General features: G+C 48.5%; 1 protein-coding gene across 6 annotated transcripts in view; it reads right to left on the bottom strand.

Annotated features, from left to right (window-relative positions):
• Positions 1 to 27,310, bottom strand: part of LOC142578747 (proton channel OtopLc-like) — a 94,760-nt gene that overhangs the window by 4,558 nt on the left and 62,892 nt on the right. For 5 of the 6 annotated variants that reach the window (XM_075688275.1, XM_075688276.1, XM_075688279.1 and 2 more), the window contains 6 exons: positions 16,558 to 16,739; positions 10,398 to 10,611; positions 9,686 to 9,800; positions 8,670 to 8,919; positions 5,486 to 5,646; positions 2,074 to 2,251 (listed from right to left, as the gene is read on the bottom strand). In XM_075688275.1, the coding sequence (XP_075544390.1) occupies positions 2,074 to 2,251; positions 5,486 to 5,646; positions 8,670 to 8,919; positions 9,686 to 9,800; positions 10,398 to 10,611; positions 16,558 to 16,739 (1,100 nt within the window). Of the gene's footprint in view, positions 1 to 2,073; positions 2,252 to 5,485; positions 5,647 to 8,669; positions 8,920 to 9,685; positions 9,801 to 10,397; positions 10,612 to 16,557; positions 16,740 to 20,026; positions 20,136 to 27,310 lie in introns of those variants that run through there. The other variant, XM_075688280.1, reaches the window with a different exon arrangement.

Raw genomic sequence — 27,310 nt, 5'->3', positions numbered from 1 at the left:
TACCAACATGCCTTTCGAAAAGGATAACCAAACTAATAGCGGTAGTTCACCTATTCGCTTTATCTCTCGATTTTAACGGCCAAATAGGCATAATGTTTCTTTATTTTAATAAAGCTTCTGACAAGGTCCCGCATGACAGACTAATTTTAAAGCTTAAAATCATAGGTATCCCTGGAATATTTATCATATGGATTTCCGCATACCTGGGGACCAGGAAGCCGCACATTGACATTGGAGGACAACTTTCTGCCCGTCTGACAGCCACGTCAGGGGTGCCACAGGGTAGTGTCCTAGGCCCCCTGCTCTTCTTGGCTTACATTAACGATATTGTAAAGGTAACAATTTCAGGTGGGCAAATTCGAGCTTTTACAGATGATTGCGTTTTGTTCGAATAAATATTTTCTCACACTTATCAAATTGAGCTAAACCACAACCAGAATAACACATTGAAGTGGTGCAAAGAGTAGGGGATGGTTGTTAACAACGACAAAACTGTCTCTCTATTACACGTATAAAAATGCACACCTGCCTTTTGCTTACAAACTCGGTTCAACTTCGCTGAAGAAATGTTGATAATTATAAATAGCTAGGTGTTACATTAACAACTAACTTATCGGGATTATATACATGTTAATAACATTTGCTCACCTACCTTTCGAAAGCTCTGCTTCCTAAAGCTCAACTTAAAACCACCCCAAGCAATGTTAAACTATTATGCTATTATTTGTTTATTCCGACCCAAATTAGAATATACCAGTACAGTATGGCACCCACATACTGAACTAAACATTTAGTGCATCGAAAGAATAGAGATGAGAGCAGTCCGGCTTGATTATAATAAATGCTCACGATCTAACTCTCCGTCGGAAATAATGAAAGCTAATGACATTCACCTTCTTAATGCGCATCGAAAACAGTTTGGAATTGACTTCCTTTCACTGCTTCGTAATCACCGTATATTCACCCTTACTAACCAGAACCACAAGGCATCATCAAGCTCCCTAACATCTTATTTTGCTAGAAATGACACTTATATAGCTATTTTCCCAGAGCAGTGACACTGGAATTCGCTGCCACTGGAGATTCTTGCATGTAGAGATTTCGCTGCAAAACTTTGGAATTACTTGATTAGTGATTACTGTTCTAGTGTATTGTACTCTTGGTGGTGAGGCTGATGTGGCTGTTACCACTGACTGAGTTTCTTTCGCCCCTCCTGCTTAGACCAAGATCGCAATATGTATGTAAAAATAAATAAATATTCTTACTTTCCATGCACGGTTTCGGATTGTAACGAATTAATCCAGGCATCTTATTAGTCTCTGTTGCCACACCAAAGTACCATTGTTGCACTAATTCACACACCTGTTATCGCAGCACCCGTTAGTACACTTATCTTTAAACAGATTACATTGTTGTTATTTTTCATTCATTATCTCTGTTATTATGTATAGTATGTAATTTTGAAACTGCCCCTGCTTGGACCCAAGGGTCTGCAGTATGTACTAAATTTTAAAAAAAGCACGAACACATCCTCACTCAATCACCGCGAACAATGGCGTGATGAGCGGCAGCAGCGGCGAGCAAATTCTCTTTCGTGCTTCACCTCGTTTCCACGCGAACTAGGCGCGCGAGAACACAACGCACACGAAGCCATCGGCTATCTCCGGTCGGCTAGCCTTAGAACCCAGCGCTGACTGCCTCCACAATAGGACGCGCGCCTGGCCGCGCTTAACCACCCCGGCAGGAGTAGACGAGGAGATTCGCGCTAACCTGCACCCCCCCCTCCTCCAGTGCGCGCGTGAGAAGACGGCGCGCATCCTCCCCGCCTTCCTCCCTCGCGAGCGCGAGAAGACGGCGCCACATCTACAGACAGACCCCTACAGCATACGGCGCGCGGCCGCGATGTTATCGCACTTTATGTGGAACGTCACGGCGACGCCGATGGCGGAAATTAGCCTGGAGTTTCCAGGTGATTGCTATCGTAACAAAAACACAGTTATTGCGTTCCATTTAATGTGTTCCATTTAACGTTTTTCATCTAATGTAACGCAAACAAAATGAAACAACACATACCGATGTTGGGTATAGGATTCATGGCCATGGCTAAGAGATTGGTCTCGTTCCTCTGGATGAATTCCAGGAGCTGGTGCTTTGTTTCTTGAATTAGGACGTGAAGCCACACGCAGATGTTGGCGGATATCATGTGCATCAGGCCGAACCTCGCGAACGTTGTGAACTTGTTAATGGCAACCTATAAGAAAAAGAAGAGCACGAAACCTATTCAATGTCGTTTTATGGGCAGCTCCAACCAGCTCGCCATAAAGCACTCCTGCGTCGGAATTTTGCTACCACACCATTGCGAACCATATTCTTGCGAGTAATGCTACCGGTTTAATTATCGCCGCGTTAACACCTCGTGTCATACAGTATACGAGAGTTCCAACTATTTTGTCACGCGTATAAAAAGAAGACAGGCACCGATAGAGAAACCTCCAGCGCTCGACTGGCCTCCTTGGTTTGAAAAGTCAGGAGTCGGAAACGCGGACACGAGAGGAAAGGAAAGGAAGTCTAGTCCATGCACTGTCCGTGTTTCTCAAACCATGAATCGTTACTAGCCCGCTCAGCCTTCTATCGTACTAAGTGGTCTCCACGACCCGGTGCGCTGTCTTTCTTTTTTTGTCTCTTTATACGATGAGCCGTATATGCATACTTCACGCTTCCATACTTCACGCTGTTTCCTCTCTACGAACGTGCATCGACTTGTTCAACTTTAATGTTCTTCTGCAAGTACGACCATTTGGTCGGTAGAAGTCACATGCTCACGGATTCTACGCAGGCTAATCCGGCCGGAGAATGTCATCAAAAGCGGTGCCGTCGTAGCAAACACGCTTTCGCAGTGAAAAAGACAAGAACATTTCGTATTATGCGAAGAACTGCATTAGAATCTTTTTAACAGGAACTGTAGAGGTAGCGCATCCTTCATCACGTGCATACACCCGTGAGAAAAAATGCCCAGACCACAGGTTAATATATATATATATATATATATATATATATATATATATATTAGTTCGTGTCGTGTGAAGTTTGGACCGTAGTAGTCAATTTCTAACCACGTCAAATAATTGCGAAGAAATTTAGCTTTTCTTGCGCAACCCGTTGGCAGTGCACACTTCTTCCCCTCGCGGGCGCACGTAACACACATTTATAAACACCACATGTTAATAAGGGAAGCGCAATGAGCGGAAATATTTCAGACGAACTACCATGTCGCTTGCAATGCACCAAGAAACCAAGGGGCGCCTCTAAATGCTATGAGCGGGCAACAAGTAACTGACCATTTTATGCTTATAACGGACAAGCATGTCTGACAGCTTCCGGAATTCGCTCACCGATAATCGCCTGACTGTCAACCGGAGTTTAGGAACAGACGCTTTCGTAGGTGACGCGACAGACATTGAAAAGGTTTTCGCAAGGTGCCTCGAGATCGATTGCCGTCGCATAGCGCCACGCGCGGTTGAGACGCAAAGGTAGCAGTTTACTCGCTGAATCCGTTGCCTTTTCTGTTTCCTGGATGAACGGAACTGGACGTACGCACAAACGGCGATCTAAATATTGAACGTATAGTAATGAGCACTCGAGCAGACACTCATCGTAGCCGATAAGCTAATGCAAGAGCTATTTTACAGGGCGTTTCTTGCAGGGCCGACAGCGAGACCCCGCTGACGCGTGAAAAATGCCGCAGCGGCGGCCCGACGTCACGCTAAGCACCACCTCCCTTCACCACTCCCCACATATGACCGGGGAACAACACGCGCACGCCCACTTCCGCCGGCAACGTAGAGAGAGAGAGAGAGAGAGAGAGAGAGAGAGAGAGAGAGAGAGAGAGAGAGGAAAATAAAGCACATTAAGCGAGAAAACGATGTTTCGTCTTCCCCGAGGCATGCAGCTGCGCGAGTTCATTGACGCCGGCCAGCCAAGGCGAAAATAACCTACGTTCGCGTAAGGTACCGCGAACGACGAAAACAGTCTAACCATTACAAGCAGAGAAAGACGCTTGCGAAGGTTTATTTGAGCAAGCCGCGATTTTTTTGCCGTTTATGTTCACTTTTAGAAGGCGGTCAGCAACGTTTCTATTTTGAACCATTGCTACTGCGCTGGCGATGTTGGTGTAGAAAGTGCCGACACCGTCACACGATCAACAAAAGTGAGTTGCACGGGCGTCATTCGCACAACTGGAGACTCTCTGCGACGGTCACGCGTAGGGCAGCGAGTGGGCTTTCTTCTGTCTCTTTCGAGGAGCGAACGACGCGGTTTCCTGTCTACGTTAGGGGAGCCTCAGAAATCGGGGGACCCAGTGTTAGGGGACGCAGACTACCGGGCGTACAAAAGAACGCAAAAGAGGACAAAGGCACGCAAGAGGTACGACAATGGACATTTGCCTTTTGCTTATGTTTGGGAAGGCACTCTCTAATGCCCCCCTATTTCTGCGGCGCGCTGACGATAAGATCCAGGGGCTCGACTGTTCGTTAGTTACAACAGTACGAAGAAATGAGACAACGAACCCACATAAAGCATAAATGAACTGTTATGGTTCATTGAAATGTAGAAATAATACAGAAAAAGGAAACGAATGCGGTCGAAAAGACAGCTTGGCGCAGTTGTGAGCCGAATCCGTATCCTACCACTTTACGCGTGCGCGTGGCAGATGAGCGACAGTGGAAGCGCTTCGCGATTGTTTAGTTTCGATTGTTTAAATGAGCGCTTCGAGCTCACTTAGTGCGATAGCAGCACAGCAGGCTTACGTGTACACCGCCGTCTTGTAAAAAAGAAAATACACACACACACAGATATTATACATATATATATATATATATATATATATATATATATATAGTTCTTTGTTCTATCCTCGTCTGCAACGCACAATATACGTCGTTCTCGTACGCTGCAGTTACTGCCTGCAGGGGCATGGCTTCGAATCCCGGTACTGGGCAAAGTTTCATTTTACGGCGAGAAGGATGGTGAGGTGTCCTTGTGACGTAAAGGTCGACCGGACGCAGCAAACAAGCACAACTTTGAGCGTCTAACTGCTCCCACAAAAAATGTGCTAGTCTGCAGAAAAAGAACATTGGGGCTATTTGTACGCACGAAGTATAGGAAACGCTTCGTCAGTGCTGCAAATATTCCGCGTTACTCAAGAAGCATTTTGACAAAGATAGCAGAGGACACTGTTGCGAAGATTCAGCCCGTACACTGTGCCCCGTTCCATTGCAGGTGATTTGATGGACCACTTAGCATGTATTCTCTAGTTGTGGGTAGTTCCTATCTACGCTGTTTCGTGTCCAACGGCATTCGCTTGAGATTTAATTGACATCTTGGACTCGTGGCTACGTGGATTGTTTTCCAGGAAACAAAAACAAGAAAGCTACTTAACACAAGTTCCGGGTTTCAGCAATGCTTGAAATTTAAGAAAGCCGCTTACCCTCGAGTTGATGAAGATGAAATAGAGCTGAAAGAATGTGAATGCCATCCGCGTGGCTGGCGTCAGGCTAAAAAGAATGTTGTAGCACTTGGAATCGGACTCCATCTCGAAGAACTGCCCGAACTCGAGCCCCGAATAGATCATGCTCCCGGTTCCAAAAGCTGAAAAAAAAAAGGCAAACAATTGAAGCTCTTGATTTTGGCAACGCTATGAAACAAAACAACAAATTGAGCAAGAAAATACAGACAAAAGAAGAAGGGAATGGTCAACCAACTGCCGAGGTTAAAAAAGCCAAGGTCGACGTGCATAGCGGTTCCAATGATTCTATAAATAAATGTTGCTTATACCTCTCTATTCCGTTTCTTTTTCATGTTCCTTATTCACTCATTCCGTATTTTATTCGTACGGCATTTAACGCACAGTTACGTCGACCTTGTCTTGTTTAGCTTCGGCACTTGGTTGACCACTTCTTTTTTCAACGCTTGACACTCTAGAATGCGCCCCTCGCCTCGGTTTACTTGTTGATCTTTCAGGCTAGTGCGAGGTACAGGACCTTGTTAGCCCCGACTACTTATGGCTCCTTCGATACACCCGCCCAACTCAGTGGCTATGGTGTTGGGCTGCTGAGCACGAGATCGCGGGATCGAATCCCGGCCCCGGCGGCCGCATTTCGATGGGGGCGAAATGCGAAAACACCCGTGTGCTTAGATTTAGGTGCACGTTAAAGAACCCCAGGTGGTCAAAATTTCCGGAGTCCTCCACTACGGCGTGCCTCATAATCAGAAAGTGGTTTTGGCACGTAAAACCCCAAATAATATTATTTTATTATCGATACACCCGCCCAAGGCGGAGGCGACGCACTGGTGGGGCCGGCGGCTCTTCGTTCCTCTCGGCTTTTCTTCGTCCCGCATGGATGAACGGATACGTGCGATACGAGCGTCCCCTTCGAAGCTGGACGCCAAGTGCCGTCATCTGGCGAAGGGCACGAGATTTGAGTTCGATGGCGCTTGACGGCGGCACGGCAGGGGGCGACGTCGGCACACGCACTCAACTGCTTGACGTCACTTTGCACTCCGAGTGCAAAAAACAAAAAGAAAAGGATCAGATATCTGCAGCGATAGCCCCGGCTTCGAGCTCGTTTACTGCGATAGCAGCACAGAAGCAGGCTTAGGCGTACACCGCTATCTGCTAAAAAAATTATATATATATATATACACACACATATATATACATATATATACACACACATACATATATATATATATATACACACACACATATATATATATATATATATATATATATATATATATATTTCTTCGTTCTATCCTCCTTTACAATGAACAATATACGTCGTTTTCCTGCGCTACATTTAATGTCCCGTTTACGGTTAATTATACTCTTTTTTTATTACGTCCTTAGTTTATAATTATTGCTACGCGTTCTCATCATGGAAATGAATCATTTGATGTACTTTTCAATGTTCATGCACGACATCTATAAGTCGTCCAACCGACCGTTCTGTTTCTGGAAGTGTTACGAGATAACCAGGACCTCGATACGCCAAACCATGAATTAATCATGCAAATCATAAAAACAAGCAGCATTTACGTCCTTTTAGACAATCGGCCTTTGTACAGTGCTCCCCCTCCTCCTTTTTCCCACTGCAGATAGCTTATTTAGACACACATGATTAAATGAAAATATATGATGGCATACGGCAGAAATATGAAGGGTTTAGTCGCAGTCGTCGTAAATGCCTCACAGGTCTGCGTTTATCATCAGTAGAACACAACCACCGCTCAATATGGATGACTTCCTAAAAGGAAGTAGAAAGATTAAGATAATGAAAGATGACCAACGATCAACAAATGCTAGGTGACGAACTTAGAAACGGGCGGCTACAACGTTGACATTACGCGTGTAAGCGTAATGGCGTTCAATTTCGTTCGGGTTCTCCTTTGGTCAAGTTCTCGGTGACATAACTCGATGGGAGCACTCGCATCGCTTCCAAGAGCAGTCCCACGCCGAGGTACTGGGTTAGGCTTTCGGACGCCGATTGCGCAATAGTTCAGCAAGGCTCTCCACTCGGTGCACGTTCGTGGGAACCACCACCGAGCACGGACGCCGGACGCGACTGTTCTCGGAGCGCCCGTACAGGAAGCACGCTTCCCCAAAAACCGCCGCAGAAGCCAACGTGTCGAATTGAGTGCGCCCCACACAGCACATCCTCCTGGTCGCACTCGGTGCGACGCTTATTCTCTGCGTTGGCGGTCCTCTTCACTCTCTTCGGCTCTTCCTCCGTCGGCGATTCACTTCCATAATATAACAAGCCAACATAGTTATGCGGCGAATGGCGGCTGCTTTCTCAAGAAGTTAACGTTGATGCTACCTGGCATCATTAGATAATACAAATTCAATTCTACACTTCGTGGTGTCTCCTAAGGAGTTTACAGTGTCCTTGTCAAACGGCGCTGCTATGTTGTCAGCACTGCGGCATGAATCTCAGACGCGTTACAGGCCAGAGAAGCCGACCGTTCGTGCGGCCTTAGCATTTTCAGCTCCATCGCCAGACAGTGCTCGTAGAGGCGATTTCATGGGACAGCATTTTCGATCAATCACATGTGGGGCCACTCCTTTCGGCGCACGCCGACTGGCTAAATCATAGAAAGGGGACGTCACACACACACTATCCGTCGCCGTCACTTTCACATCGCGTGTTGATTGGATGGGAGCCACATGGGGCCCCACATTTAGGTAAAGGACAGGGACAAGTTGCCCTGGCGACGAGAGGTAGCGCACTGCTGTACTAAACAAAATCACTTTAGAGAGGACTTTATATTCGTCGTTGTTCGGTTCATAACTAGCGACAAGTGGTTATAAGGGCTATATCTTCGAGCCATGGTAAACCTTTCCAAATATCGCGCCGTGCCAGAAATTGAAATTCTACTTCTGTCTTGTGCGATACGATACGTCAAGCTAGAATGATCGGTGAGGAGAGAATACGGCCCACTGTGTGCCTTACGCGACCTGCCGCTATCGAGAACGATCGACCGATTGGTTGATAAGTCAATTGATCGCAACGTGCGGGAGTAATACCATGGGCTACGTGAGAAACCGTGCAGGGCGTCCGACGATCGACCGCCCGTGGTCGTCGTCTCGCGCGCGGGCGCCGCGAACGTACCGACTGCACCCAGCCTGAGGTAGAAGCTGCCGGCGTGCGTGGTGGCGTCGTGCACGCGCTTCTTGGGCGTCGGCGGGATCTCCATGTTGGTGCCGCGCGAGCTGCGCATGCCCAGCAGGCGGCGCACCTTGTCGCTGAAGCTGTCGGTCAGGTGGTCCAGCTTGGAGTTGACCTTGTCGTGGCGCAGCAGGAACACGTACACGTACAGCAGGAATGCGATGCTGCCGAAGTACAGGTACAGGTAGAAGCCCTGCAGCACGCGAGGCACTAGCCGTCACCGCCTTGCCCCCTGAAGGCATCGTGTCGAGATGCAGCGGTTGTTTTAGGGACGTACGGCTGTCTCTCGTTGTTAAAAGCAAGGGAATAGAAAACGCGGGCATACCGATTATGTTGCTTGTATAAATTCGTCGCAGCGGAGGGCTTAAAAAATGTCTGATTGTCGCTCGTAATCTTACTAATTAACTAATTTCATTAATTAACTCATCAGTTATGTAATCGCACATGTTGAAAATGCGGAGATGTAGCCTGTCAGCGATCAAGATTAGTTCACTCTGCACCATTTATGAGACTCCTGAACCACGTTAGATACATCTGCTTCCAAACTTACGGCGAATGCACTGGCGCACCACGGATAATTTCGCCAACGAAACCCGTGGCCTCCGCGATCGTAACGACAGACCTCTGCGATTTCGGAGGCCACGCGAAACTACACAATTTTCGTCGCATCCGCAAGAGTTGCACGCGACGGTGTCAACCAATGCGATTATGGACGAAGAGGTGCTCTCGAATGCGACGTCCAACGCAATGGTGAACGAAAGAACGAGAGAGACACAAAGGACGCTACAACATCGCCCTCGATTTCCAACAATGAACGTTTATCACGCGACTACAAGAGCTTCAAGTATAGCAAAAATGAAGCCGTTGTGGGTGTAACGTATGTGTACGGTGTTACACAGTGGGACATAAAACAAGCAGATGCCGTTTAATGTCGACGCGGTGAGCGTGCGTGTGCTTACCTCGTAAAACGAGACGGGTATTTTCTTTGAGATCACTTCAGCCAGGGGAAAGCAGATTCCCATGATTACGAGCAGCTTGGCGTAGAGAGCACTCAGCATAATGACCAGAGAGTCTCTGGAAAATAAAGACACAAGGTCACATATGCAGGTACCCGTCACATTAGCTGTCTGCACTTTCTCGGTGATGGCGCGAAGTTATTTTGTGCATCCTATCCTGTCCTCCTCGTAGGCTAATGAGAATTTGGATTTCACTCCCAAATTGACAACATTTGCGACAACGCGCACGCGCAGGTGCCAGACACCTCTGTATGCAGGGCCGGTGCCATCCGATAACTTCGGGTCCGATATTTCCCGTCCAATGGCGAATTTCGTTAGATTAGATTAGCAGCAAATTTTCTGCTGGCTTTCTGAATTTAGACATAATGATTTTTTGGTAAAACGTACAGTCGGCCATGTAACTTTAAGGGACTAACGAAAAATCTCAATTCCCGTGAAGCATGGGCACATATCCTCGGATTCAATGTTTCAGACAGTAGTGGTTTTTGCTGCCCACACTGCGATCAGATTACATACACCATGCAGCAATTCCTATTTGTCGTGGAACTGGTGTCCCAAAAACGCTTGCGGCCAACTGCACAAGTGATTCGCAAAGCGGCCTCGCAGCCGTCGCACTGCCTTCGCATCATCGGAGCTCTCCGATTGAGGCACTCACAGGTCCCCGTGCGTCCGGCGCGCGCTGAACATCCTCCCGTTGCTGCTGGTGGGCAGGCTGCACAGCGAGCCGCCGTACGAGCTGGCGCGCGACGGCGGGATGCGCTGGATGTCGATGGTGAGCGCGGGCTTCTTGCCCCGGGGGCTGTTGCCGGTGCCCAGGCCGGAGTCGTCGCTCGACTTGCCCGGCGGAGGCGGGCACACCTCGGCGCCGCCTGAAAGAGGAAGGCGAGGGGGCGACGTCAGCACGCTGCCCCAACGACCGAACAGCCGAAAAAGGATAAACGGACCTCACTTCAAAACTACACGCGAGAAACTGCAACGACGGACGCGCGGTCGCCGCATGCGCCTCGCGAGATGACAAATCGAGCGTCAATGCACATAAACGATGCATTTAGTGAATAAACAACCTAAAAAGCTTGAAAAAAAGTAGCGCCAGAAATATTTTATCTCGTTTTCATTGCTTTATTGGTCAGCCGTCGACCCACTAATTACGTTATGCGAAACCTCAATTAGCCGAGAGCGCAGCAAATAATTCATTACGTTACCTTTTATTTCGGCAAGTTCAGAAGGCGCGCCGAGAGAAGCGTCGTTTCGTACGTGAAAAAAGCGCGGCGGTCTCGTGGTTCACCAGGTGCGCCCGACGCGCACACACACGCACTACGGCCGTGCTGAGTCAGCGCTGAGTCCACTACGTGGCCCCCTGCATTTCCACAAGATGCGAACAATTGGAAGGGCCAGTTTGGCAGCTTTCGGCGACGCGGTCATCGCATGGCTTTCAACCGCTACACCCCACCACCTCCGCTTTCGCCGACACGATGAGTCATTTTTCACGCCCGAAGCCGCGATGCGCTTGACACGTGTCTTGAACGTGTGGTGCAGAATTTTGTCAGGATCAGACCCAAGTCGCTATGCTTTGTTGCCAACAAAAATCGAGAGAAGACAGAAGAAGCGAAGTAAGAACAACAAAGCTCAAGACGCGTCCTCTGATGAAGCCTGTATTACACATCTTTCTGCAGATCTCGACGATAAAACGCTTCACACACTGTTCTCTCCTATACTACCTATGAACCTGTGCCCCTGAAAGGAAAAAGTTGCCATCCACCCGAAGATAGCACTAAACTGCAAAGAAACGCATACGAGGTTCCGAGAAGCGATGCTTCGTAGATTCGTAGAAGAGAAATTTATCCATGCCCAGGGACCCACCGAGTGGAATTCATCTCCTTGAGATGAATTCACTCACTCCTCCACCACTCGAAGTTCTTTGTTTTTCTTTCAATCAATTCAAATAAACTTTCTATGATTTTCAAAGTGTAGCTTTCTTTGCTTCTTGCAGGAGCTGGCTGCTGCTGTCTCGTCGATAATACAACATGGGCCACTGGGCATGGGGCAACGGGTATGCGAGCATTCTTGGCCGATCTGTGCCACTGGGTAGGTGCCCCAAACGACAAGCAGAACAAGAGGTAAACAACGAAGAAGGAGCTGAGTGTCAAGACGTCATGTCAAAGAACAAAGTTAAATTAAAGAACAAAGAAAGCTTCGCTTATAACCAATTCCCACATATCCGTATAATCCGCCGACGTGTTTCCTTTTTTTTTTCTTGTTGAAGTACTTCTTGCTCTAGCCTCCTCGTTTATGCATTATATGTAGGGCCTCGGAGGTGTGCCTGCCTTTTCTCCAAACCAAAATAAAAGTCGTTTTACGAAGACTACATGGAGCACGACCCCCGACGGTTTCAGATGAGTTGAAATTAAGGCCGTCGTGCTGAACTCATACGTCACCCGAAAGGTCTGAACAAATAAATACTCGGCTACTCTGTGATTGTGGAGGAGCGGTGCTGTAGGCGAAAGGTGAGAAAGAGGGCGAGAGCCACATACTACAAATGTTAGTCCATCCGCACTCAATCGGTTTAATATAAACGTGCTCACGCAAGGTGCCCAGCGCGCGCGCGCACTCACACACACACACACACACACACACACACACACACACACACACACACACACACACACACACACACACACACACACACACACACACACACACACACACACACACACACACACACACACGCACACACACACACACACACACACACACACACACACACACACACACACACACACACACACACACACACACACACACACACACACACACACAAGCTCGCGCACGCACAAGCACAAAAATTGTGAGAACAGGTAGTGTTGACTTCAGGAAGTTGTTAAAAGCGCGAAAGGCACGGACGACCAAGAAACGACATACAGAGTGTCGTCGCCTCAGATGTTCCTGCCTTTCGTTCTGTTCGCAGTATGGAAGTAAAGCGTAAACTTGTGACGGACCAAAGTGTCCGGCAGTGAGCTCTCACGTGAGGCGGCCGAAACAGACTCCTCAGGACGACGGTGGCCCGTCTGCTGGTGGCGGTCGACGAAGGTGAGCTCAGTCCATGGAAGGGACTGGCTTGCCTACCTACAGTCGTAATCGAAGCCGCTCCTTACACCGCCGAAGCACGCACGACAAAGAGTCCCGAACAACTCGCCACAAGAACGCGCGCTTTTCCACTCCCCTCGCGAATCGGCGCGCTTCCGCGATTCCTCACTGTCCCCGACTGCTGCTGCTTAAGCGTCGCACCCACTCTGCGCGAGGGAAGTGCGGTGGCTCAGCAAGGGTCTGTGGAGCAGGCTGCTGCAGGCGTATGCTAGAGGGTCGCGATCAGTACCGACGAAGGAAGACAATGAAGAAGGTCCTTGGCTCGGAGAAATCCTCGTGAAATACTGTTGTGTAACGAGTAGCTCGTAAACTTGGCAGCCACGCAGTCAAGGCAGTTTGTCAAAGCGTAAACTCGACGCTGACAGCGAGAGTTTGCACGGCTGGGGACGACGACGGTGATAGTAAGGAGCAGCGAAGAACTCACTTTTTCACGTTACGCGTTTCTACAACCTTGGGGGAAGGAATGAAAGTAAGAATTTATCGTACAACGACGCTGCTTGTCTAATAGAGATCACGTGCCCGTCGTAAGGCGCCACCAACATTGACGTGGCTTCACCCTTTAGAACGGGCGGGCGCTAGCGCTGCGCCATAGTCGTGATGACAAGAATTAAAACAATAAAATAACAGTTTCACAAAAGAAAGGAAACAAACAAAATAGTTTTAAAAAATTGGCAAAAGTCTGAATTGTATGACTGTGCGGAGTTCATGGACGTCCGCTTGCTACACTCCATCAGTGGTGTCCACCACCACCGACGCTTTAGAGAACAGCGCCACCTGCGGCGCAGGCTTTTTCCGTGTCATGTTAAAGGGTCCCTCACCAAGTCTGGCCATTCTGAGTTGACAAGCACAGAGCATACAATGCGCGATCACGATCGCGTCTGCAAAGTATTACATCGCTACGCGCCGCGGGAAGATCTCAAATTTCAAACCGAACTCCATTTGCCCTTCTCGCGGCCGCCGCACTCCAAGCCGGATGGTGACGTACACGGCCAGTACGCGTACGTACGCGTGTTTGTGCTGTGACGTCGCTCGTGGTGACACGTGACTTCGAGAATTACCTGTTATTTGAGTAATATGTTGCTAGAATAGACGAATTGAAGCTTGGATAAATAATAAAACACACAAACCGAATGTCTGCGTGTTTTCGTCTTACTTCGCACTGCAGCAAGATAGATGTACTTCTGTTTCGTCTGCTTGTTCCCACGTCGTGCAGTCGCGCGTGCAGACACCGAAGCTAAGCCGTCTTCTATCGTGTTCCAGCGCGCCATCATGGTCTTTGATCCGCTTGTATCTCCCTCAGTATTCGTCTAGCACTGACTTATACCGCTAGCCAGATGTCCTCGTGCACAGCGCGCAAAATCGTGCGCTGCGCGAAGAGCTTTAGATTAGGGGGACTCAAAGGTTGGAGCCCGCTAGCGCTTAGGGGCACGGTACCGCTCGTGTGCTACGCCGTCAGCGGAAGTGCGCCGCGCCGGAAAAAGCGAGGAGAAAAAGAATGAAGGCGGGGCCCGTGCCGCACGCGTCACGCGATCCTCGAGCTCCGGTATGGGAAAACGCAGGGAAGGAACTTCGCTTGCGGAAGCTAGACAGCGCAAGTGGAGAGAGCGTCGATGTTTGACGTGAAGCTCGGCTTCTAAAATCATGGGTTCGCGGAACTGAAATATTTCTACCTCGGCTATTAATGAGCCGATCTGAAGTTCTTGCGGAAGAACGCTCCGGAGAGGGCACGTAACAACTTCCAGCATATAGCCGAAGTTTGCTGTGTAGCCTGGTGAGGGGCCCTTTAAGCAGGCTACGGACCGGAGAAGAAATGCAGGGTACGATGTGCAATCAGCTTGCTTTGCACCTTTCGCACTCCTTAAGTGATCCTGTGAACTTTGAACACAAAATAACTGCCGCCCGCACAACCAGTGGCATAGCGAGATTTTTTTTTTTTTTTCTGGGCGGTAGAGGGGTCGTGGAGGCACCCACTGTACGGAGGTAAGGGAGGATTGGGGGCCGGGGAGGGGCGCTGTAGGTGGTGTTGGCGCTGGGCTTACAAACGCAATAATTTAGGGGTGCACGTGCACTTCAGGTATGGTGCCATGCAGTGGCGTAGCTAGGTCGTCTGGCACCCGGGGCCCATAGGTCTTCTGTCCCCCCTCCACCCCCCGGGTGTAGTCGAGGAAGGCGAGGATATCGACAATTTCCGGGTGTCTTCAGACGTGTATGCCCCCCCCCCCCTCCTTTGCTACGCCACTGGTGCCATGCTTCAAGTAATAGTTTGATAGACCACTTCTAGCGTACCTGCGCATCCTCCCACGTGCACTTCGTGCTCACTCTCTTCCTCTTCTTTCTTATTCCCCATTTTCCTTACCCCCAGTGTAGGGTAGCAAACCGGACGCTCGTCTGATCGACCTCCCTAACTTTTCTCTCGTTTCTTTCTCCGTCTCTCTATGAGGGGAGGGCATTCGCCCGGCGTGCCACGCCCAGGCTACGCCTCTGCGCGCAAATGTTTGTGCGTTTACCATGTCAAGACGCACGAATGAAATACTGAATAAAGCGTCAATGAAACACTCAGTGCAAACAAAGCAACAACTCCACGCAACGCAGAACCCTGGCCAAGAGCGGTATGTTCTGCGTGTAGCTGGCTTCCTTTGCGTTGATTTCTGCGACAATGATACTACATATTTTGCTATCAAAGCACGCACTAAAACCGGTCTCTTAAGACAGCCACTGTTTCTGTGGCATGCTGGCACGGCGAGCGTAAAGTGCTACTTTAGGACGTGCACGATCAGCGCCGCCCCGGAACTCCCACTTCCCCCTCATGGGAGACCCGCACACGCGGTCTGCGGCAAAGAAGGGAAAAGCTACAAAGGGAAATTCCGCTAAATTAACAACGCTTCTGAGAATAGTTGCAAAGTCTCACTCGTGCCAGCTGCAGCAATTAAACAATTATATTTGTACGGCTTATTTTCTAACATACTTTCTTCTATACTATGTAGTTATTCTAGGTTTTTGCAGTGATAGTTATGCATCATTATGTACTGATTGTATCAAGAACTGTATCAACTGCGTTTGTATGTATAATTATGCACAGAGTAGTTAATGTGAGATGCTTTTTGCTAATTATTATACCTAGTGTTTCGTTTTTGTATCATGTTACTTATTGTTAATTACTTTTGTTTATTTTAATAACAATGTGAAGTAAACAAGGCACTGTTCGCCAACTACAAATAAAGATTTAAAAATGCTAAATTGTGTTTTTTCTTTCTGGGGAGGTGAGAGCTGGTCATGCCATTTTGGGCTTTCTTCCTCTCTCTCCCCATCGCTGTCTGGATGCAAAGTTCTTTCCGTGTTATTATTATTATTATTATTATTATTATTATTATTATTATTATTATTATTATTATTATTATTATTATTGGAAACAAAAACACCTGATTTAATTGATATAGCGCTTATATTAAGATAAAATACACCACATCTGTGTCAGATATTTGACTTATTATGTTGGTAAATGCGAAACCGTCGCACACGGTAGCTACGCTGATCACTCCCCACCCGCCAGTATCGGTTCCGAGAAACCAAAAGCGCTGTCAAACTCTGCCGGACATCTGCAGAAGCTCCTGTAGCTGTCGCTTCACTGCCGCAGGTGCTCAGAGCACTACAGACCACCGAGCAACACCGACCTGCGGCCACATTGGCGCTGTTCCGCTGGCTGGTGGAGGGGAAATTGAAGGAGGCGCTGCGCTGGATGGTGACCGGCTTGGGCCCCGAGGCCTCCATCAGCGGGCTCGTCTCCGGGCAGGCCGAGGTGCCGTCGGGGCTCTCTGGCGGCGGCGTCGGTGACGACCGGTCCAGGCCGTCCCAGCTGCGACCACCGAAGTGTAAAAGAGCGATGGTAAATTTAAGGCAATTGCTGTAAGCTTCTGTCTTGCTTACATTGTTTCCTCTTAACTTGAAAGATTACCGCGAGTACGCATATCTAAGAAGAGGATGCTGACCGTACGCGGAGCATCGCTTCATCATCAGTCAATATCCTGCCCAATGAGAACAACTTGCCAATCACTCTGCAAAGTCGCACAACTGGGAAAAGACACCGTAAAGACGCAAGCGTCGACACACATATAACATGCATCGCTACTCATACCAGTAAGTTGAATACTTGTACAGTGCGCTAGCCTCGAAGACAGCGCCGGCAAGATTGCGCGATAGTGTTCTCTTATTTTTCGTTAAGATTTTATAGTAAGTGAAGAGAAGTAGCCTCAAACGTTATACGGCGGCAAGGACTCCTATATATTTATTTAAAATAAAAAACTATTTTTTATTGATACCAGGAAACATCAAAATAATTGGGTATCGCACTGCGCTCTTTCCCTTAACGTCAAGACAAAATGTAGTTCATCAGTGGATGGCTCTACCCGTGCGGATGCAGAGCTATATGGTGCAATAACCTTCCCCGTGTTGCATGAGAAAACAGCCTGCTCACGAAACGAGCATCCCCGACTTCATGCTTGATTACTGTTATCAACGCGGCGTCGATATGTGGAGTGCAGGAAAAAGAGAAAACCCTGCGTTTCGCTCCTTTTTTTTTTTTCTTTTTGTCCTCCCCTCCCCCCCACCGAGAACAAGTTTCCATGTCGCTAACATAAATTGTTCAGATAATCCACGACATGGCATCCGAAACCCAAGTGCGCAGCGAAAACCTCGGGTCGCCTCATGCTCAAGGGTTATAGGCAGCGAAGACCTCCCGCCACTAGCGGAGGCCGCACTACCACTGCGATTGGGACTTCATCGATTGGCGCGTGTCGCTAACAGGCAGCTCAAGTTTGGTGCCGCAAGAGGCTTCCATAGTGACCCGTACTTAGCCTTCTCCCTTTGCTCTAATAAGCTTGGTTCAGCCGATCTTACCTGTAAGATTCCAACTCGGTCAAGTATCATGAGACGGCGCACAGAACTCGTACGTGCGTTTTTTTTTTTCATTAATATCTTTGAAAACGTGACTTTCCCGCCGACACTACACCCCTCCCCTTCTGCTAAGGTAAAATGGGCAATGACAAAGAGCTAACACGAATGAGGTAACATGCCACAGCAAAGATGCCTGCACATAAACACCGCAGCTCAACTTCGAGACGTTTCACGCTCACGGAGTGTTGCTATCGGCGACACTTTATATACAGAAAGTGAACATAGGATCTGGTCCACGGTGCTCTGGTCCTATACAGGACTTGGCATACTAGAATAGCACGCTGCTCCAGATGGAAGAGATGTAGCGCGCACACTTCGCGTTTTCTTTCTTTTTTTTTTTTTTTTTGCGCATGCATCCCGCGCACACAAACACGCGCAAGCGCCGAGACACTATATATATTTACCGAGCCACATCGAGTCATCTGTGGCGCCGGACGGAGTGGCTCAGAGGACGTGAAAGACAGCGAGCGCGGTGGACGAGACACAGGCTTCCTCCGCTCGCAGCTGAACATGCTACCGCACTGCGTGACCCGGTTTCCACGAGCCAATTTGCCGCCCACAATGGCCTTGCCACTGAGCAAGAACAAAAAAGAAAGGATAGTTCGGTTGCAAGAATTTTGTAGTCACACGCGCGCATCCGTTTTCGTTCGTTGTTCGTCTCAGACGGCAAATGGGCTCGAAGAAGCCGCTGCGCTGTGGTATACAGTGGCACTGCTTCGTTGAGCCAGAGAAGGGCGTTGCTCCGATGTACCAAGGCCGCACCACTTCACATGCACGAGCTACATATGGGAGAACGCTCGGCGCGTGTCTCGAGTATCGACGGCGAAGTCACAATACGAGCGACGGCAAGGAAGACGGCAGTCGAACTACGAGGTGACGATTAAGTTGTGGCTCGCTGAACGGACCGAAGTAACGAAAAATGTGATGTAATAATAGTCATTACAGTTCACAGCTTCTTCAGATGGCAAGGACTGGCGTTTCTTTCTTCCTTATTTTTCTCTCATTCTTTTCTCAACCGGTTTATTTATTTAGTACATGAATGGTAATGATTACCGTAAGTATTTGTGTTCCACCCTTAAGACTCTTGACCACAGTGACCTTTATCAAATGTAGATCGGAGTGATGTGCCGTACGCCGATAGCCACGGCGAAGGTCAATGGGGCAGAGAAAACACCCGCTCGTCTGCAGGGTCATAAACGCACCTGCAGCCGAAGAATAACCCACGCCTGTCTCTTATTTACACAAGTGTGGAGGCGCAAAGCACGTACAAATTTATTAGTTTTAGATAGGGGACGCAAGCCGCTTGGATACCAGCAAAACCCAAGCCTACATAGGGTTCTTCAGTGTACGCAAGCCACTTGCGTCCTCTAAGTCATCGCTCTCTATTGGCAAGGTGAGAATAGGGGGAAGTTACAGACGTAACATGAAGGAGATTTATATGCTCGGAAGAAGCGTTGCTTCTGAAGAAATATGTAGTAGCAAATCAATTGTAAGTACATGAATACTCTCAGAGACGCTCACGCATTCTCTACACGCTATAGTATCGAATGGTGGATTTTTAAAGGATCCTAGAAAGGTGGCGTATTACCGAGATGCTGGCACGCTGACGAAAACGCATGACAGACGCATGCGTTTTGTGACCACTTGCAGTATCGTGAAATGATGGCATAAAATACTAAATGCCGGCCGAGCTGTCACGAGACAAGGCATGTATCCGCGTGTTGCATACACGGATTATGCACGTGCAGGCGAGGCCATCGTGTGGTAATCGCGAAGTCCACAAGATTGACACTCTGGCCAACTGTTCAGACCGATTAGTGAGATTTATGCGCACTTCAGCAAGCTGAAGTGGTCCTACAAAAGAAAGTACTCCATGACGTCCGGCCGATAACGAGAAAGAGGGCATTTCCGCTGTGCGTCGCAGACGCCGCTCCTTTTTAGAAAAACAAGTATGCGTACAAAGGCGTACACAACGCACAAAAAGCTGATAAATCGATGACGAAATGATCCGACAGACTCGTGCGAGCTGCAGTATCTTGGGAGCAGCCCAACAATCACTCGTCAGCGACGTTCGCGCGACGTTAACAAAGGCGAGCGGGGAGGTGTGTATCGAAAGAAAGAAAAGCACGTTCTGTGCACTTCAGACAGTGGCAAGTATATAGGACATTGCTTTCCGTGGCACAGTCGCACCTGAAGGCATCCGTGTAGCTCACCAAGTACTTCATGAGCCGTCCACCTCGTGATAAGATACTTCTGTGCGACTCCGAACACCGCGCTGGTTCCAAAGTGAAGACGAATACCTACCGCATCCGCATAGAGCCCCCCGGTACGCGCACTGTAGGTACGCACTCGTTCGCCGTTCCCTCGCTCTTCGAAAGCTCTGCCCCGGTTTATCAGCCGCTATCTCGAGCCCGTGCGATCCAGAGGAGGCCCCGGGCGTGCCTCTAGATGCGCAAAACTCTTTTCGTTCTGACCTTTCAGCGGAACTGGCCAAGACGCCGCGCGCTTATCTTCGTCGCCTTCCGCACCACTTCAGGAGGCGCCGAATGCGTCGAACGATAGCAGCCTATACACAGCAGATCTTCGCGGCGTTCGAGAAATAGCGATGCAGCGCGATACGGCTCGCGGAGAGCAGATGGACGTCCACGTACACGTGTGCTGCGCGATTGTGTCTACACGACCACACTCAGTCTCGTTGCATCGAACAAGATTCGATAGCAGGCATGTATACACATGCATACTGCGTGTTTTTGTGCGTAGCGCGCGCGTGGTCGTAAACACTCTAGACACTTGCAGCTACTCGACCAAGCCGAGTGATTCTCAGACGATTAAGTCACTACAGGCCTTTAACAAAGGTCAGCCCTGCGCCCCACTTTACTAAAGCGCGCTTAAAACACGACCGAATAACGACAGCGACATCTGTCAATTATGTAATTGACGGTGGATTCAAAGAATATGCTTTTTTTCTTTGCGTTAGTGCGACTGCCCCTGCAACCAAGTCTCCGAAACAACTCTGAAGCTGCAGAAGGCGTTGCTCTCAGTGCTTCGCCAATTGCCATTACAGCGCTAAGTACAATTAACTCTGCGGTAGCTACAATACTGAATTTGGTAAGTGGGTCAATATACAGAAACAAATAACAGACAAGCACGAAAATGAAGCAGAAAACAAAGAAGATGACAGAAAAACGCGAGAAGTTGGTCTCTCAGAGACAAGTTTGTTTTCGTTTCGCTTTCAAAAAAATGCCGCACAAATCACTATATCCGACGCCAAACAGCTATCGCTATTAGAATGTTTGTAACGGTGCGACGTTTTCTGAAACGCTCGTCAAGCGAATTGAGGATGCGCTAGGCCCGGAGGTCCAACAAGGCCACATATATATATAACAGGGCGGCGAACTGGGCCATTAGTTCCGTTGCAAGTAATACCTGTTATTTCTTCCTCCTCTTCCTCGGAGCAACGAAGAAGGCGCGACGCAGAGCATGATAACAACTACCGAGTTTGTTATAGTTTTACAGCTCGCGGGTCCGACACCTACCACGACGGTATCGATGAGGGCGAAATGACAGAACATTCGTGTACTTCGATTTACGCTCATGTTGAAGAAAGTCAGGTGGTCCAAATTAATCCGGAATGTCCCACTACGTCGAGCCTCATAATCAGATCGTGGTACCGGGACGTAAAACAGCACAACTAAATTTACTTAACTTTTTTCGCTTGGTGTCGGGCGCAAGTAATGAAGCCGCATGGCATCTCGTCATTCTTGCGTTCTTAAGAATGCCGCCCCCACACGCACACACACACATGCGCACATGAAAACACGGTTCGAAGCCGGTCGCCTCAGACAAGCCGCCGACCGCGATGCAACATCGCTCAACATCATCGTGCAACGTGTCGAGCAACCAGGAAACCATCGCCGGTGTTCTCCCTGATAAATCACTATCCGGCAACTCAACGGAGCGCGGAAGAAAAAGGCAAATCGAGGATATACGGGTGAGAGAGCTTTACCGTACGAGAACCGCCTCTTTCACGCAGCGCTCGGGCGATGGCGCACAAGCCGGCTTTCCAGGAAGACGCACGAGTCGCCGCAGGCTCTTGAACTGCCCGTCGTACGCTGGCAGCCGGGGTGCCACCCAAACACGTCCAAACCCCAAACTACACCGCGCATTGTGGGACGATGGCCAGTGCGCGCTCTTCCGCGAGAAGAAAAAAAAAAGTAATTATAAGACAAAAGCACAAACGTTGGAGAAGGAATCGGAGCCGTTAAAAAGCGTGGGTGGGTCAGAGAGGGGGAGTGAGGAGCAGCCCGTCCTGCTGGGCGAAATAACCGACGGCGCCCGCCCCCCGTGGCTTCCGAGAAGCAGCTCCGCGGGACGCCACCGTACTGAGCCTTGCTTCAACTGTAGGCCTTCCTGGACTGTCTCCTCCTCCTCCTCCTTCCTTCGGCTTCTGTCATCCAGTTCATGATTTTCTTTTTTTCAGCGTTTGCGCCTCCTTCCTTCCTCATGCCTATATAGTTCCCTTTTCGTCACATATGTCCATATGCGCGCTGAAAAACGCGCTCCCTTTGTGACGAGCAATCGCGGACGTGCCCGCGTCTCGAGAACGCGAAAGCGTCGGATGCGAGAAGCGCGTCATCTTATGCTCGCTCGCGTGGGCGGTGTGCTGCGCCCCGTGGACTGGGGAGCACCGAGCCGATTCTCGCAGCAGCCGAAAACGGCATGCTGTGGACGGGTGAAGCCTGCGGCTTTTTGCCCCTGCATACGCAGCCCCGACAGCTCAGAACGCGATACGTCATCCCGTTAGCGTGGGAAACGCAAATAACACGTGTCGACGGGACACCTGGTCCTGTTGTGCAGAATAGCCGCCAAGAACGTCTTTCAAAGAATTGCATGGGAACAAACACAGAAGATCTGAGGCAGACTTATGCAGTGTGTGCGTTATGCATAGATGTAAGCTTCTTACCCGACGTTATGACATGGTAGAATTGCAAGCAACACGGCAAAACCGGCAGGAATTAGGTGACGGGCAATTTCTGTGACAAAGCCCGTTAAGATATTACGTGCCACTTCCCTGGAGTAATAAAGAAGATGACAAACGCCGTGCCACTGCGCATTATTCCCCTTCGGCCATCTTGCCTATACTTCTATCCGCTAATTATCGGTAGATAAACGATGCCTTACTTTTCGTACATTTGGGCGATCGGTCACTATATATATATATATATATATATATATATATATATATATATATATATATATATATATATATATATATATATATATATATATGCCATATCCTATCCGATGCCATATCCTATAAGTTGATCCTTCGTTTGTTTTAGTACAAGTTGAAAGTAGTCTGTTCGATGGGTGTAACGCAGCAACGTGCGAAGCAAGAAAAAAAAAAGCTCAGCACCAAAACAGTGCCCATATGCGAAGACATCCTGGATGCCGACACAAGGAAGTAATTTGCCACATCAAAAGGGAAGGGTAGCAGCGACAGACATCGCTCACCTCCTCGCCTCTTATCAACGCTTCTCGCCCTTGGCACGAGGCTGGCGAGCCAGACAACTTTGGCGACGGAGAAAGGGTTTGTTAAAAGGGAGCTCGAGGCTGTTTAAGGATAAATTAGAAGGCCGATCGAACCAGGAATGCTTAATCCTACGCTCCATCTAGCGAATTCCGTGCAGTGTAGCGAAATCTACGGCTCATGCCAACCAATCAAGAAGCAGAACCGGATTCGCGTCAGAGAGAAAGCAAGGATAGATTTCTTGCCAGTCGTTTATCCATCGATGATCCTTCTATTCAGCCGGCGTCGCACGCTAGGAGATTATCGGCAATCAATGATTTTCCTTCCAGGCTGGCTCACACCACGCATACGTCGTGTCGGCCAACCTGAACGGGTGTACCCGCTGCTGTAGTGCACGGGCTTTGCGAGAGTTGGCCGCCTGTGTAGAGGCAGAGGATGCCGTGGGCGCAGGCGCCTTCGCAATCTGCAAACAGCCATACGCCGAGCATCATGCCGCCTCAGAATCTATTTGTGTAGAGCGTGGAATCGATAGAACTGGCCAGATCTCCTAACGAAAGTCAAGCGAAAGCAGTCAACCTGGCCCAAACGCTGGATAAGCATGCGTACAGAGAAGATGTCTGATAACATTTACGCGCATGCTGTTTGAAACCTAACTAATCGGTTGTCCAAGCTTCCTCATTGAGAGAGAGAGAGAGAGAGAGAGAGAGAGAGAGAGAGAGAGAGAGAGAGAGAGAGAGAGAGAGAGAGAGAGAGAGAGTTCATTGAAAGCTAAAGATGTCAGCCCTGTTACATTTATGCGGGCATGCTACTTCAGATGGGGCGACTTAAATGACATGAAGAGGAAACGAGAAGAAAGGGGGTTAACCGAGGGGCCCGATTTTTATTAATCATATCACGAGAAGCCAACAAACAAGAGAGAGAGAGAAGGGGAGGAAAGACAGGGAGGTTAGCCAGTGTACTGTACGCTAATAACCAAAGACACCAAGGAAAACATAGGGGAAATTACTTGTATTTCCTAATTGAATTAAAGAAACGATACATTAATGAAAATTAAAAAAAATTAAATTATGGGGTTTTACGTGCCAAAACCACTTTCTGATTATGAGGCACGTCGTAGTGGAGGACTCCGGAAATTTGGACCACCTGGGGTTCTTTAACGTGCACGTAAATCTAAGTAAACGGGTTTCGCATTTCGCCCCCATCGAAATGCGGCCGCCTTGGCCGGGATTCGATCTCGCGACCTCGTGCTCAGCAGCCCAACACCATAGCCACTGAGCGACCACGGCAGGTATTAATAGAAATGAAAGTGGATGAAAAAACTTGCCGCAGGTGGGGAACGATCCCACGTCTACGCATTATGCGTGCGAAGAGGAAACGAAAGATGATACAAGACAGAAGCATGGTGCGTATTACGTAATACGACGTTGTCGATATCAATTACTGGACCTCTCTGCCATTATTTAAACAAATTATATTTCTGTCTCTTATATTACTGCGCTGCAGAATTTAGCACTGAATTCTCGGGAATGGTGCGAGGTACATAGTTATATAAGAGTGTGTTTTGCGTGCTGGCCGACTTCAATTCTACTATTACAATGTGCCCCCTGCAGTTATTAATTGAAAATTAATTAGTGAATTAAAATATATTAGTCGTACATGACGCTTACCGCATAAATACTCATGTGCACACTGCTGCTATGCAACTTAAACAGCAAATAAATATAATTTCGCCCGTACACTTAATTTCCGATAGTCGCCGCAGAAACATGCAGTACAGCATAGGTGTTTTTCGATAGCAATTACTGGGCCTTTCTCCATATAAATTATATCTCCTCGTTACTGGGGCTCTGTGAATCAGTCTGCAAGCAGCAGTTCCTGAAAAAAAGCTCCCTCTGCATTTTTCTTTTCTTTCTTTAAGGGGCAATGTTTTTCTTGGCGAGTTATCGCCACATTTCCGGTTCGCCTAGAAAGCTTTGCCTAAACCTATAGGCAGAGAGCCAACATATTGCTGGACACACGTGCAAACACTCTGGCATGCCGCAAACGACGCGTTGAGCGTACACCAACAAGCCCAGATTTTAGAGCTCTCGCGCCGCTACCGATGCAGCCAGTGCATGTAAGACGCGTCATGAGTCCACACGCAGCGTGATCGTGGCGAACGCCTCATAACGCAACGACCAGAATAAATCTGAATACGAAAGGAGAAACATAAACGCCATTATACTCTTCGTGTGGTGCCTCGTGTTTCGCTTAACCGAAAGCACATAGACGGGAACCTAAAAACGAGAGAGAGAGAGAGAGAGAGAGAGAGAGAGAGAGAGAGAGAGAGAGAGAGAAAAGCCGCGTGGTTGCTTTGTGCATGTGCTATGATGTGTATGCAAAACAGTCCGCCGAAAGCAGCGACGTTTCCCAAGACCCAGAGATATACGAAGGCAGTCCACGTGCTCGGTTTAGCGCGGTTGTTTTGAGCGCCTCTTCCCCGAGAGACATAAACAAGTACGGCTACACTATCGTGTACACCGTTCGTACAAGTCGCGCATCATGATAAGACACCAAGGCAATAAACACTCCGCAGAATAGTCGATTCGCCCGTTCGTGCAATGTGCAACGGTGCCTGTCCTTGGGAATCTCACGACTGTCGCTACATGACAATAGGGAGTTTTAGAATAGGGGCCCCAATAGTTTGGGGCCCCAAAGAGCTTTGCGGGTGTTAGCGTTGGGACACGAAGGAGTGAAGAGTTTTAGAATAGGGTTTTACGTTCGCGGATAGCGTCTTGCGCTGACAGCGCCACTACGGTGTCAAAGGAAAGCTATTAGAAATAATTAAATAAAATATACCATTTTATAATAGGAATAATAATTTTGACTTGCGTGTATTCGCATTTAATTACAATTTAGAGGCTATTCTGTAAGCAGCAAGCAATTAGTCGCGCTTAGTTTTGAGCAAACCAACTTTACTAGCCTTCAACAGCCAAGCTAGCCGTGTTAGGCCTACGAGCCATAAAATCCACAATCGAATTCAAAATCAGCGGCGTCTAATGAGTCAATCTTCATAACACACCCTAGTTGAGAGAAAGCGATAACCGCAGTTACTTCTCCTAGCTTGCGAACTTCACGCGTTACCGCGAATCGAACCCAGTTTGGTGCTAGGTTAGAGCCGTCGCTTCGATGGGTGCCGCCATGTTTGCCGACGCAAAACTTTTGGGGCCGCTATCTGGGCTCCCGCTAAATCGGTGAAATAGCGTTCCCAACGCAAAACCCAAAGGCAGTTTGCGTCTTGCGCATGCGCAGTGGCTTCGACGCTATTTCTTTGGGGCCCCAAAACGTTTGGGGCCCCTATTCTAAAACTCCCTAATGCCTCTGGCGATCTAAACCCTCCCCCCATCTCCCACCCCCAAGCCATGGTGTTAAGCTCGGCGGCTTCGTTTAGCCGGCAGCGGTGTAGCCACAATGAGCTGCTGATGGCCAGTTGTCTCGACGTTGTTGATTCATCGCACCACAGTCGCACCAGAAATATTTAAAGCTGTGTACACGCATAACAAAGCATTGAAACATGCTAAAATGATCTTTAGGCCGTCAACACGCCTAAAATACAAGTTGTTTACTAACTGCGACAGCATGGGAATTTTGACTAATGAAGAGCCTGCCATCCCAAAATATAGCTAAACACCACACATATAAAATGAACGCTACAGCCCAAACGAAAAATTAGTAATGAAAAGCTTTTTCATTCTCAGAACAACCGAGAGCCCCCTTGATGCCACATATATCCGCTTTCCGGATGACAAAAAAGTTACTAAAAAAATAAAAATAAATAAGGAGTTGCTGTAATAATGCAATATCTGAACATGCATGGTACAATTCAGCAAGTGTGATTCAGAAAGAGAGGCAAGAGGAACAACGTAGTGTCTTCCGCTCACAAAAATGTCTTGCAAAAGATAACT

Source organism: Dermacentor variabilis, chromosome 4 (assembly GCF_050947875.1).
Source record: "Dermacentor variabilis isolate Ectoservices chromosome 4, ASM5094787v1, whole genome shotgun sequence".
In the NCBI taxonomy this organism is placed as follows: domain Eukaryota; kingdom Metazoa; phylum Arthropoda; class Arachnida; order Ixodida; family Ixodidae; genus Dermacentor; species Dermacentor variabilis.
Note: the sequence above shows the minus strand (reverse complement) of the source record. Positions and strands in the feature narration are given on the sequence as shown.